Here is a 13,637-nt window from a genome sequence, read left to right as displayed (position 1 = left end):
ATCTGTTGAGGCTTGCTTCAAGTTTTTCAGTAATCCTAGATGTGTTTGGGGGTCGTTTGTGTTCAGCAATAGCCCCGCTTGTCTGCCGGCAATGTTCGCACGCATTACTTCATAGATTAAGAACGGTTACAGTTCCTGCTTACAGTTTATAACTCTAGCGACGTGCAGACCTAGGCCCAGAGGCTAACGGTTTTTCTTGTGTTTTTGTGGAGGTACGCAAACATATCAGAGATTAAATTTTCCCATACATTGCTAATGTTTAGTTAATTTAAAGCAAGATTAGAACCCCTGGCTACTATTCTCTAATGCATAGATAACTGAAGCCTGAATTGTGAAAGATATCTTTTATGTGCTTTTGACTGGTGATCTTTTCGTCTTCGAATGAATCACAAAACGTTTTTGACGTACTTTAAGTTTTCCCCACGTGTCAGCTAAACTAATTTTCTTTCTTATTACGAATATTTGCATAATACATACATTTACACATAGCTTTGTTCGCTTATTCCTCTTTGATAACGAACAAAAAACACAATTTATTTGTTGCATCCTACTATTTTTAACTGTCTTCAAGTGAATATTTAATTAATTGCTTGAATTGTAAATTTGAACAAGTATAATATAAGTTGTAATGTGTTTGCGTACCTCTCGTATCAACGGTCGGTTTCGACTCGAGCACATATGCATGCCCAGATTATATTGTGATGTAACCTAACTCTGCGACGGAATCCATTAGTTTTAATTCTTTAACGACATCTGTATGTTGCTTGTAAGACGTAAGCTTGCGGCTCCAACTGCCCTAGACGTGCAGATATCGTCCTACTTTCGCTCACTATAAGGACTACATTGCTATGTACCGGACGCTGCTTGAATTCACTCCACAAGTTTGGTTATGTCAACTATCGTTAATCTAATTATTCTGTTATGTACTATATTATGTTATATGTCATACTTGAAGGTGTTTAAAGGCCTTCACTTTAATGTACCTATATATATCTAGAATTGCCGGCTTTTTTGTTTTAAATGATCAAACAGCGTTCGAAGCAAATAATATTGTGGTGGGGTTTTGGAATATGTTTAAATATCACTTGAATTATCTGAAATATGTCGGGTTACCGCTAATTCTCCCGGCGAATTACCGTAAAGTGAAGCACCTTTCCTAATATCTCACAAATACTTTAGAAATAGACGTGGAGAATGTAGCGGTCCAATGTTTATTTTTTGTTTTTAAAATTTTTAAACTTCTACTTCTACTATGTGAAATATTTATAATATTTGTGGCCAGATAATGTCGGTACCCTGACGGAGTCCGCTCAGTTGGTTCGAACTCACCTTCCTCTGTATAATGTGACCCGAGAGACACTTCCGCTACTTTATAAGCACCTGTTATGTTAGCGATAAAGCTTGGCTCTTGTGATTGTGGCAGGTTGTCGCGGGCGCATTGTTAACATGCCCTTTGGACTAAGAAATGCTCCCCAAACATTTCATCAAAACACAAAGTTGACAATGCGCCCACGAGGAAGCCAGGCGTTGGGAACGACAGCGCTAGAACGCTAGCGAGGTGGCGGTAGTCTGCATAGTTACGTCACATATCAATTTTTTATACATATATAATTGTATGTAATACATAGACAGTGCACAATGCTTGGATGACATTCTAGGTACACGTCTCTGGATTTACACAATCTTGCATAATGAGAATTTATACGATTCCGGTTATAGAGGTTGTGTAACTACAATTGACGAACTTTTACCATTAAGTTGTTGATGTTTTTATTCATTTCACACTTCTGACATAGTACTTTTCCTCTTTTATATACAAACACGAAGCTAAGCAAACGCGGCCCCGAGCTCGCTCACCTGTCAGACCGGGCCGAGGCGACCTGCCAAATATCTTCCCCAATACCGCATGCATCGAGTTCTTGTACAATGTTATTGTGTGTGAGAGCCCTCGCTACGAGGCTCTAGCTTACTTTATAGAGGTCCATTGTGGAGATATTTGGCTGGTCGCTTACCTTAGAGTTGGCTGTTACCTTACACTCTTTTGATGTGAATATTAACAACATATTTAATTGTATTTTTGGGTGAGGTACATTAACAAAAGGCGCTGTTTGTGGCTGTCGATTTCGCTCAGATTTTTATCTCGTTTTTTTTTTTAATAGTTGGCATTTAGAATTTAAAACCCACAGCCCACAAATAGATAGGTTTCTATCGTTTATTTATGTATATGTATGTATTTATATCGTCTTACCCTCTCGAATGCCGCCATAGTGTTGTCTCCTTAGGTAAAGTTGTATTTCTACGTATGTTTTTACATGTAATGCATATACGTTTATTTTCCGCTTTCTATATCTTAAAGGAGTTTGTAAATCTAGTCAATAGTTTTGTTCGTATGCTGTTTGATATGGCACTGCATCGTGCGACACGGGCGAGTGCGGCCGCGGCACACGACAATACAGACATCTTGCGCTTTAGACTGTATAGTCGCCTAATAAATGCTAATCCTGTGTTTCGGTGCGCGGTTATCATTTTTACTTCTTAATGTATATTTTTACCATTACAAGATACAACACAACACAATAACCATGATCTTTTTAGACAGTTTTAAAGATTAAATATAGTTTTCCGCTGTTATTAAACATGTGTTTTATCTTGTAAAATTTTCTTATCGATGGGGCGAAGTGAGCGACACCGCGCAGACGCTATGTTTCATTTGTTGAAAGGCTTTATTAATTGTTCTTCTTTTACTTTAATATTATCACAAAAAAGATGTTAACATTTGAAGTGACAATTAGTTATTACCACAAAATAAAACAAAGAAATCTAGTCGATGTGGTAATAGCGTGGGCTAGTGTCGCTCCCGCCCCGCCCCCGCGTGGGCGTGGGCGAGTGCGCGCTACAGCGAGCTTGCCGCAGATGGGCGGAGTGTACGCGGGCCTGCCGTACCACGGGGGCTTCCCGCCGCCGCCGCCGCGCGCGCCCTTCGCCTCGCCGCCGCACGCGCACTACATCGCCGGCTCTCAGGTGTGTGTGTGTGCTCGTTATATCTACACCAAGTACAAGTATTGATCCCTTCACATTTGTTGGAAGGATCTTAGGATACTAACTTGATTTATTTGAAACTAGCTATTGCCCGCGACTCCTTCCGCGCGGAGTTCAGACTATGTTCTACATCTGTGCCAAATTTCATCAAGAGCCGTACAGGAGATACCTTCAAACATTCTTCCATTCATCCATTTAAACATTCGCATGTATAATATAAGTAAGATATGTACGTGAAATTATGCAGAGGTGTCATATAATGTGATGTGTGTTGTGTCAGCGCGCCGAGGGCGGGCGGCTGGAGGTGGTGGGCGGCGGCGAGGGCGGACTGTCGCCGCTTCAGCCAGCGCCAGACTTGCACCACGCCCCCCACGGCCCCCTGCTGCTGACCGCGGAGGTACCACCTCATGCTACTACAACAAACATCTTTGTAACTTAATTACTTCATTGATTACCTAATTAACAAGAGTCTTCTCGTTTTAGCTTTGATAAATAAGTGAATTGTTTAATGTTGCAGGCTCGAGGAGCACCACTGGAGCTGATGGCGCCGCACCACGCGCGCCACGCCCTCTCTCACCATCACGTGAGTTGTCCCACCTCTACACTCGCACAAGATGTACATTACACACATATCCACCTCGAATTACATCTCTCCCTGTCAGTCCGTTAATTGTAGTATGTTAATAATAAAGTTTTGTTCGTTAATTATACAGCGACGCAGTAGTGTGGGCGTGGGCAGCGGCGTGGGCGGCGTGGGCGTGGTGGGGGCGGGGTCCCGCGCCGCGCGGCCCTACGTGCGCGCCGCCGCCCGCTGGCCGCCGCATCCCGTACATCACATACACGCTCAGGTACTTCTTACACTTACACGACTCTAAGTAGATGCAGAACTGCCGCCTTTAATGATCACCTTGTCAACATGTATATGTCTGTGTGTCAGAGCGGAGGCGGGCTGCTGGGCGCGACTCTGCCCCACCCGCAGCTGCAGGTGACGCCCACACTGTCACTGCCGCCGCCGCCCCCCACCTACCAGGTAACGTCGCACTGCGCCCGACGTAGTCCGCCATCAGCCGGTGTTACAACGCGTCGTGTCGGACAGGTGTTCCTGAACCTGCTGGCGATGTTCCCGCTGTCCCCGTACGGCGAGGCGCGCGAGGAGGCCGCGGAGTCGGAGCCCGAGAACTACGAGGCGCTGCTGTCGCTGGCGGAGCGGCTCGGCGAGGCCAAGCCCCGAGGTCTCGCGAGACACGAGATAGATCAGCTGCCCACTTACAAGTACTCCGAGCAGACCAGACACGGTGAGCTGACAGCGCACTGTACGACTCTCATCTCCCGAGATAGAAGTGTTACAGTTATTGTTGTTGTGTTGCGCGTGCGCAGGCGAGCAGACGTCGTGCGTGGTGTGCATGTGCGAGTTCGAGGCGCGACAGACGCTGCGTGTGTTGCCTTGCGCCCACGAGTTCCACGCCAAGTGTGTCGACAAGTGGCTGAGGGTGAGTACATACATACACACTTGCTTACACTTTTATTACTTCTGAATAATGGGGAGAGAAACTGAAAATTATAAGTGTCTTGATTAAAAAAAATATTCCTTTTTTCATTTCTTTAAATTAAACAATTATTAATAAATGAATTATTTCGAGTGAAATTAAAAGGAAGTCGTTGCTATGACTACAGTTTACAGATTACTTTGTTCTTTGCATATATAATAAAGTGTTTTTTGTATATCTATAGCCAGCAAAAGCCAGTTTTTTTTTGTCAATTTACATGTAATGTAAATTCAGGACTAATCAATAAACTAATGATATGTTTGTTTCAATTTCCAGTCAAACCGGACTTGTCCCATTTGTCGCGGCAATGCTTCAGAGTACTTCAACAACTCTGAGTGACTGCGCGCGCCGCCCCGCCCCGCCCCACACGCTCCGGCCCACGCCCCGGCCCACGCCCCGGCACACGCCCCGGCCCACGCCCCGGCACACGCCCCGGGCGTCGCCACGCCGGCCCCAGGACCGATGCGTTATGTGTTTTGTAGAAGATCGGCGTTTTTGTTTCAATACGCGTTACGGGTATTCTAAGTTTTTCGTGAAAATGAACTTTCGGTCCTTCGAGCCGGACGGATCTGTAGTGCTTTGGACATTTTGTAGGGGGTAGAGTGCGGGGCGCGGAGAGTGCGTTGTGGGGGTTGGTGGGGGGAGGATTGGGGGGGGTTGGACTCCGTCACTTGCGATGTCGTCATGTATTGTTCGCTGTAGTGTGTGTTGCGATGGTTTTCGAGTGGTTGTGCTAGTTTCAACTATCATTTTTCAAAATACTAAATGAATTCGCATTAAAACTTGATAGCATCGAGCTTAGGGGGCGTCCATAAATTACGTGAGGTGTTTTTTTTAATTTTCTGTCCCTCCCTCCCCCCCTGGTGAGATGTCGTGAGATTTTATTCAACCCCCTCCCCCATCTCCCAATCTCACGTGAGATTTTTCAAAATGTGAGTTTCTTACGTAAACGCGTTGGATTGTCATTGTAAAAAGAAAAAAACAAATTTGCTTCGTGCTTTTATTTACGACTAGTTATGACTAGTAATCAATGTTGCTGAGAGTTTAATTATAAGTGTAATAAAAATTTAACAATAGTATTTTTTTTTTGTTTCAATCAGAAAAAAAATTGCGTGATATTTGCCGAGACCCCCCCTCCCTCCAACGTAAGATTAGATGAGATTTGACTCGACCCCCTCCCCCCCCTTAAACACCTCACGTAATTTATGGACGCCCCCTTATGTTCTATGAAATTGTAAACTTTAATGATATGTGTTTTTTCCAGCAATAGCCGGAGTTTGTATGTGTTATTGTTTGTATATTAATTTGTACTTGTATTTGTAAGTCTGTATGTATGTACAATCGCCGGCCGCCCTGTTGTTGAATTCTCGCTAAAAGAAATAATTAGTTTTTTTTAAATGTTTAAGTACTAAGATAGTTTGTCGACGTGTCCGCCATGTGGCGCTGTTACCTAAACCCGTCGCTAAACAAATTTGTATAATAATTTAGTTGTTTGTAAGTTTTTAGTTATGTAAATATATATGATATAGTGTTTAGTTGTGTGAATGCTTACATGAGAGTTTTGCGGCCGGTTCGATTCCCGCGCGCCGCTGGTCCTTCGAGCCGGCGGACGCAATATGTCTGTTTGTTTGTTTCGTTCAAGTTTGCTTTTGGGTATATGCAATGTTGGGTTCTGTTTGCGCTCGGTTAGTGCTGTCTCGTTGCGGATCTTTTGCAATTTAATTCATTTTACTTGTAAATTCATTTTTATTTAGTTATCGCGGATTGAAGCTCTGTCTTTGTTTACTTTGTGGAAGATTTTTAACATTTTTGGGTGAAATTTCGATGCAGGTCAAAGCTGACAGCTGCTGATCGTTGATTTATAAATAAAATTTTCTTGTACGTAATTATCTACCAATATAACTAGACCCCTACGACTCACTTCATATAAACTATTTTATACATTTTTATAATATTCATTTTGTTTAGAGCGACGCGGGGTGGAGGGAACAAAGGGGGGTGGGGTGTTAGAGTTAACCGTTTTACCTAATTAAACCTCTTTATTCCTAATTAACTGTATTTTGCAATCTGTCATTAATAGATGGCGCTGTTTTTAAGTTTGTACAATTAAGCCATTTGCGTTTACTATATTTAATTTTAACATATTGCTATAATTTTAATAACCCTGTCTCCCCCCCCCCCACCACCACCACCACCACCGTGTGAGCTCGCACAGTGCCATTGTAGTGTAATTCTGAGGACGACTCCTCTATTAACAAAAGACATATTCTCTAACAAGTTGTGTTGCTTCTACTAAACATAGCTGTAGGTAGATGTTAGCGGCGTGACGTCACACACCGCCCCGGGGGCGGCGGGGGAGGGGGTTGGAAGGGGTTAACTACGTCATATAATTATTATATCATCAAAAATATCAAGAAACTTCTTATGAATAACATTTTCCTATATAAATTACGTTTTACAACTACCCTGTTTCCTGTTTACTATTAATTTAACTAGTTTTTTTTGTTTGTTTCGAAATCAGCATACAATTTTTTCCTTTAATATTTTTTGATTAATTGTCATATAAATCAAATCTTATCAATATATGTTTGTTCATTTTGTTTATATTATTTTTTTATCATGACTTCTAGTTTCTAAAATGTCTTGAATTGTTTGCTTCTTGTTCGTATCTAACCTATAAACCTATCAACTGACAGCTGTCAAAGTCTGACAGCCGCCGAGCGTTCTGAAATGCCTAATGCAACTTATTGAAGAAGTAAAAAAAAAGAAGTTTTATTTGTTTTATAATCCTGAACTAATTCTTGTACATTTTTTATACTTCATTATTTTTTCAAATGTTATTTTTATTTCATTTAATGGTAGTTAGTTTAATTGTTAGTCGCGTCCACATTGCATTTTGTGTTGAATATTGTTATACAGCTGTTCCAGATTTCAGTCATATTACCAAAGCGATGTTAACATGCGATTTATTATATTTGGGTTCAGCCGACGAGAGTTGTTTACACATTTCTTATTACATAATTTCATTGTGAGGAAAATATACACTTATATGATCCGGTGGACAATAAATGAAACTATTGCTATACAGCTCCGCCTTGGCAATGGTCAAATAGTTACTCAACATTCTTGTCATATTGTATCTTTTTTATCATCTTTGTAGCTGTTTAAAAATAACACAAAAGACAAATTTTATGTAATTTTCTATTGCCATGTAGGTTTTATATATTTTGTGGCAGAATTAAACGCGATAGTAGCGCCTCTCACTGAATCAGATAATTTTGTCGCATTAAAAAAGTAACTATATTTAAGAGAGACAAATTAGTTGTGGTTAAATTAATTAGTTCTTATTGTTTGTAACATAAAAGTTGAGTTTTTTTTCAAGACATTCTACTGTTGAGATTTAAATCTGTGACGTCATTGTAATTGTCATGTTATTGCCCACGGGTAGTATATAGAAATAACAATTGTAGATTAAAACTTTTTACTTCGTTTGTCCTAGAAATCACTCAATTCATTCAATTGTTAATTGCTAAAACATAGACCATAGATGTAGAGTTTGTACTGTCAGATTTTTTCTGTTTTAGTCTCTGCCTTTTTTTTATTTGTATAATTTTTTAGATAATCTGTGTATGAACAATGATCAACTCTCGTCGGTCCACGACGTCCGCCTTATTATGCTCAGCCGTTATTTTTTATTTTATTAAATGCACTGCTCTTTTATATTGTTTTATTTTTATTTCTTATTTTCCTTTCTATTATATAGCAAATTATTTTTAAATATCTGAATATATTACAAATAGAAACATTTTTACATTGTTTGCTCTTCAAAATTAAATCTTATTAAATTGATTTAGCATATTTTATTTTGTTTTAAATTGATATTTAGATACAAGATTATCAGACAGATGAATTACAAAAATGTATGGAATAGGCAATAACTTGCGATAAGTCACGTGATTGCCACTGTTTTACATTACAAGTTGGCAAACGAGCAAGCGGCCACTCGAATTCGCAAAATGGCGAAGCGACCGCTGCCCATAGACGTCCACAATTACGGATGCGTTGCCTACCTTTAATCGACGGAGGAGGAGACAGAATATTACCCCTTCTTATGCGTCCCCTCTATCGAATCCACTTACCCATGCTTTATAACAAAACGATGGGAAGGGAAGGTGGAATAAAATTAGTCCTCCGGCACCACACTCATCAGACTACGCGGAATTGTTTCCACTTGACGCCTGTCTTCTGTGTTGTCATGGTATTTCACAGAACGAGACCAATTCTTGCAACAGATGTTGTTGCTGACGTCTACCAATGTTAAATTTTGAACTTCGTCATAGAATCGCTTCGTAGCGAATTTATGAAATGCTTTGTCTAGGGGGACTGAATACGTTTTCTTCTATAAATATAAAAAAATATGCGTTCTAGTAGGGAGTGTAGTTATTGAGGGCGCTAACGGGCTGTTACTTTAGCTTCTCTTGTCTGTGTCCATTTTTCTTTTTAAATGAGCTTAAGGAGTTCTTTTAGGAGTTTAGCGCTGATCTGATACATGTGCCAAAGTTTATTTTTGTATTGTTTTAAATGTCATTGTAAAAATTTAATTTCTTCTAAAACTGCACGTCAACTGCAATTTAATTTACTGTATTGTGAAAAATTTTGCCATTTTTTGGATTACATTTAGCATATATCAATTTGATTGAAATAATAGCAACATATCAAACCCTTCCTTATTTAAAATATAGTAGGAAATATATGATAGCAGTAATTGTAATCAAGTTTATTATTTTAGTGGGAATACAGTGACAGGGTAACACTAAAGTTTATAAAAACACTTTTTTCTAGAACGACAAGTTTCGTTTTCGATTTGTTTTCGAATGACCGAGCAGGGTCAGATACTTTTGCCGAGTTCATAGATATTTTATGTATAAATATGTAATGTTATAAATACATACATAAATATAAAAAACCCGTTTGATACGTAACTGTTAGTCTTGACGTCCTTTAGTATAAATTTAATAGAGCTCATTTAGCTTTGTAAACAGCTTCGATAAATTGTTTATCGAAGGTAAATAGCTTTAAAAATGTATTCTGTTGTGGCTTTTCTACGATTTGCGTGTAGTTTTAAATGAAAAATTTTAATCAAAGGTTTATATTTAGCGTGGGCGTATTTCTCCTGAGTCACAATAAATGTTGCCAGCTCAAAATATTATCTTACCATTTGAAAATTAAACAACAACATTTAATTTCTTTATATCTATAACACCGATTTGTTTAATGAAAGTTTAATTTGAATGAATAATATTACTCTGAGTTGTTAAATAGTGTAAATTTAAATTGTTTAAACTTTCGTGAGACATCATAATTAATTAATTAAGAAACGTCACCGGACGATCAAACGTGAGTTAAGCCGTTTCTTAATTAATTAATTAGTGTAAATTTGTTAGAAATAGTTGCATTCATGTATCATTGGTAACATACTTTTTCTACAATCATAGATTTATTATTCAATTTGTACTATTCGTACACTTTGAATTTTGTCTATGTCAAAAAAATATTTTCAAGACGAGTAACTTCTTATATCAGTAATAGTGTTTCTTTGTGGTCATTTAGGCACAATTTTGTGGTTTAAAAACCGTCGCCGGTTCGCAAGGGCTTGTATAGGAAAGAACAGCAAAGTACGAACGAGGAGGAACCTTAAATGACATAGCGACCATTCAGTTACTTGGCGCAATAACGTGAAAAGATATTGTATTATATGGATTACTATAGTTATGTGTGAAAAAGTGTTATATCGGAGATGTTTTCGAATTAACGAGATGTAGCGTAAATGTGCAGTTTGTCTAAGATTGGCTTTGGATTGAAACAAGGGATATCTTTTATAAAGGCTTGAAAAAATAAAAAATGGCTGTCAATTATGTATATGTGTGACTGTGTCCGGAGCGACCGGACACCGCTTCGTTGATATAGTGATTCAGCACAGTCCAGATTCTCGTAGCGTAGTGTACATAGCTCGGTTTATACGAGTAACATGATGTATACAATACTAGGAGTTCTATGAAAGGTATTTTTACATGACTATTCTCTATGTATATAAAAGGGAGCGCTTTGTGGGTTACTTAACAAGTTTAAATCCAAATGTATAATAAAGTCACTTATTAGCAATTTGTAAATATACAAATCGTATCTGGGTTAAATAAATGTTATGTTCAAAGTACAACTTTATAGAGAGCAGCACTGTGTTGTCCTGCATTTGTAACCTGTAACCTGCTCTTACCCTAATGTGATAGATATTATCGGTCTATTGTTTCCCTTTTTGCGTTAGAATTAATAACATTCAATGATATTACAAATTGATAAGTAACCTGCATGGTCGAACTTCACGCAATAACTTTTCTACACGAAATTAAAAAAACAATTTTGACTAAACAATTTAGTGGCTGTAGAGCGTTCTCGTGCCGCAAAACATGTTGTCGGTGTCTTAGTGTGCGTCATTATGTCTATGGTTATGCGAACCAGAAATGTAATATATTTTGATTGTGCCACTCTTCACAACATTAAACTTATAGCACTCTTCCCCGATGATATCTAAAAAGCTTATGCTAATGTTCAAACAATATAACAATTTTTTCGTATGCTCGAAATTACTTTCATAAAATTATAATAATATATTTAGTATCTCTCTCTCTCTCTAGATTGCCAATATTATGTTTGAGAAAAACAAATTTTTATACAATTGTAATAACAAATGTAAAGTTATTTTTGATGATAGGACCTTTTTGGACAATAGAGTTAAAAATTACTTATGATACATTAATGACAAAAGCTACCTCCGCGCGAACACCAACATTGTGTTACATAAAATTAATATAGATATGAATTTTATATTAGCTCTCAAGTGTTTAGAATAAAAAAAATCAAGACGTAGCCTATTTGAAAATATCGTGAGAGTTGCTAAATAAAAAAAATAAAAAAACGTATTCTGTTACTGTTCAATTCGTATTCTTTTATTCGGCGTTGTATTTTATTCTAAATGAATTATTCCCTGAAAAATAAACTATAAACAATTGTTTCCTGTAACACGCGACGATCTTTTGGCCAGGATTTACACACCATATTTAATACTAAATGGTAAACAAAACGTCGCTGGATTAAAATTCTGAAGGCTAGGAAAATAAATTCTTGGTAAATTGTAGAATTCTAGAACATTAGATCAAGCGTCGTCGTAAGAAATAAGCAATTAAGTAATCATTTAACCGTTGCTTTCTGACATCAAAATCTTCGTTTAAAACTTATGGTCATCTTTGTTTTGTCAAAGATATTGAGAGAGATTTTGATGTCAGAGACCCTGGTATATGGGGTCGTTTTTACAAATTAAACAGTAGTAAAGATTTTTTATTTTTACGATAACATAGAAAAAAAGATGAATTTACAATATCTATGAAATTTGATTTGAGATAATAAGATGATTGTGATGCAGTTTGTACCGCACGCTATTTTTTTTCCTTAGGCCCCGAAATCAAAGCATACTAGCACGACTTTCTAGGACCAAACCTTTTTATATTGTATGTACCTTTTTATTAGATTATGCATATTGAAAGACAGTTGTGAGATTGCTGACATTTGAAACTAACTGAACTATGGCAAATTATTAAAAAGCTAGTTTTTATTGTTGATCAACTCGTAAAAGAAAGAACAATATACAGTATTAATTACTATGAAAAATTTCTAAGTAGTAAATTTATTCGAATATTTTAAAAGCATGCCTTACTTTAAGTTACAGCTTCCGAAACACGTACAAACTACGAATGAGTCTGACGAAAAGAGTTACATCTTTTATGAGATGTAACTCTTCGTCGGATGGATCGATATTTTCATCCCTCACATTGTTATCCTCATGTGCGTGTGTTTCGGCAGCTTTAACTTACTATTAACTTTTGCTTACACTTTAATGTCGTAAAACACGAATTTAATGTGCAATATTTTTATTAGTAAGAGTGGTTTTATCTTGAGGAGCGGTAGCGGCGCAGTGCGTAATGAATTTGTGAAATGTAAAATGTATGAAATGTTAGCGAAGGCTTCGATCCGGTTTGTGACGTACTTTCAACGATAATGCTTTTTTACACGTAATATTGTTTGAGTGGAAAAGTCGAGAGCCGCGACCAAACGCGGCCCGCGCTGTCATTGAACTTTGCAAATAAACTAATTTTGAATAGCAATTTAATTGTCTTTTTTTTGCTTCAACTCCAACCTATTTACAAATTAAAAAAACTAATAAGAGTGTGGTGTTTTACTCTGAATCCATCGAATGAACATTTTAATTTGAATTCACATCACTGCTACAGACCGCTACAGACAGCGCAAAAAGGCGAAAATCAAATAGGCACAAAAAATACCACAATTTATAGCCTGTGTGAGGTCAGTGATTAGTGGTCATCACCCCTTTTCATTACAATTTTATGTCATGTTGGCCAAACTTGTCGTTTCCTAAGCCGGCTTTAGGATGATTAGTTTGACAATTAATTTGACATTTCACTACAGAGTGAGCAGAGTTAAGTAAAATAGGTTATGAATCTTTTCGATTTCGATGGTTGTTCTCATAGAACTTACAATCGATGATTTCGTGTATTTTGTTTTTGAACCGCAATATAAATTGTTTCTTTCTACTCCAACTTCATTTAGATAAAAAATAGAATAAATAAGTGCGGTATTTAACTATTTAATGTTTTTACAGTTAACTGTGAGATAGCTAGCCAAATAACTTTAATAAATACAAGAAGTAATAAAATACTTAAATTATAGTTTTTATTTGTTCGATTAATTTTATTTCAAAACCGATTCTCGATATTTTATAGTTGTTCGTTATGCAGGTACAATCCGACACTATGGCATTAATACCTCCGTGAAGTTGGCCCCCTCACTTTAATTTTTTTAACTTTTTTTTACGCAAATCGTTTGAGAATCGTTTGAGAGGGTTTGAGAGAAAAGAAATATCGTTTGAGAGTTCCTACTTTCTCCGTAAAAACAATTTCAAATTCTAGTGTGAAGTTGGCC

General features: G+C 37.6%; 1 protein-coding gene across 1 annotated transcript; it reads left to right on the top strand.

Moving 5' to 3' along the window:
- The first annotated feature begins 599 nt into the window (after positions 1-599).
- On the top strand, positions 600-4,985 carry LOC123722581 (probable E3 ubiquitin-protein ligase ZFP1). The gene is made up of 8 exons (XM_045684835.1): positions 600-3,021; positions 3,320-3,436; positions 3,557-3,622; positions 3,753-3,887; positions 3,977-4,069; positions 4,136-4,334; positions 4,417-4,529; positions 4,863-4,985. Exons 1-8 carry the CDS (start codon positions 2,767-2,769, stop codon positions 4,923-4,925), a joined length of 1,041 nt encoding a protein of 346 aa, XP_045540791.1. The 5' UTR covers positions 600-2,766; the 3' UTR covers positions 4,926-4,985.
- The last annotated feature ends 8,652 nt before the right edge of the window (positions 4,986-13,637 follow it).

This window comes from Papilio machaon, chromosome 28 (genome assembly GCF_912999745.1).
Source record: "Papilio machaon chromosome 28, ilPapMach1.1, whole genome shotgun sequence".
Classification (NCBI taxonomy): Eukaryota; Metazoa; Arthropoda; class Insecta; order Lepidoptera; family Papilionidae; genus Papilio; species Papilio machaon.
The sequence above is the reverse complement of the archived record's forward strand: the minus strand, read 5'-3'. Positions and strand labels throughout refer to the sequence as shown.

Bases quoted from the DNA above. Each gene is read 5' to 3' on its own strand.
- LOC123722581 (XM_045684835.1), top strand. From the start codon at position 2,767: ATGTTAACATTTGAAGTGACAATTAGTTATTACCACAAAATAAAACAA. The intron at 3,022-3,319 runs GTGTGTGTGTGT...GTGTTGTGTCAG, and splicing joins ACTACATCGCCGGCTCTCAG to CGCGCCGAGGGCGGGCGGCT. The intron at 3,888-3,976 runs GTACTTCTTACA...TCTGTGTGTCAG, and splicing joins TACATCACATACACGCTCAG to AGCGGAGGCGGGCTGCTGGG.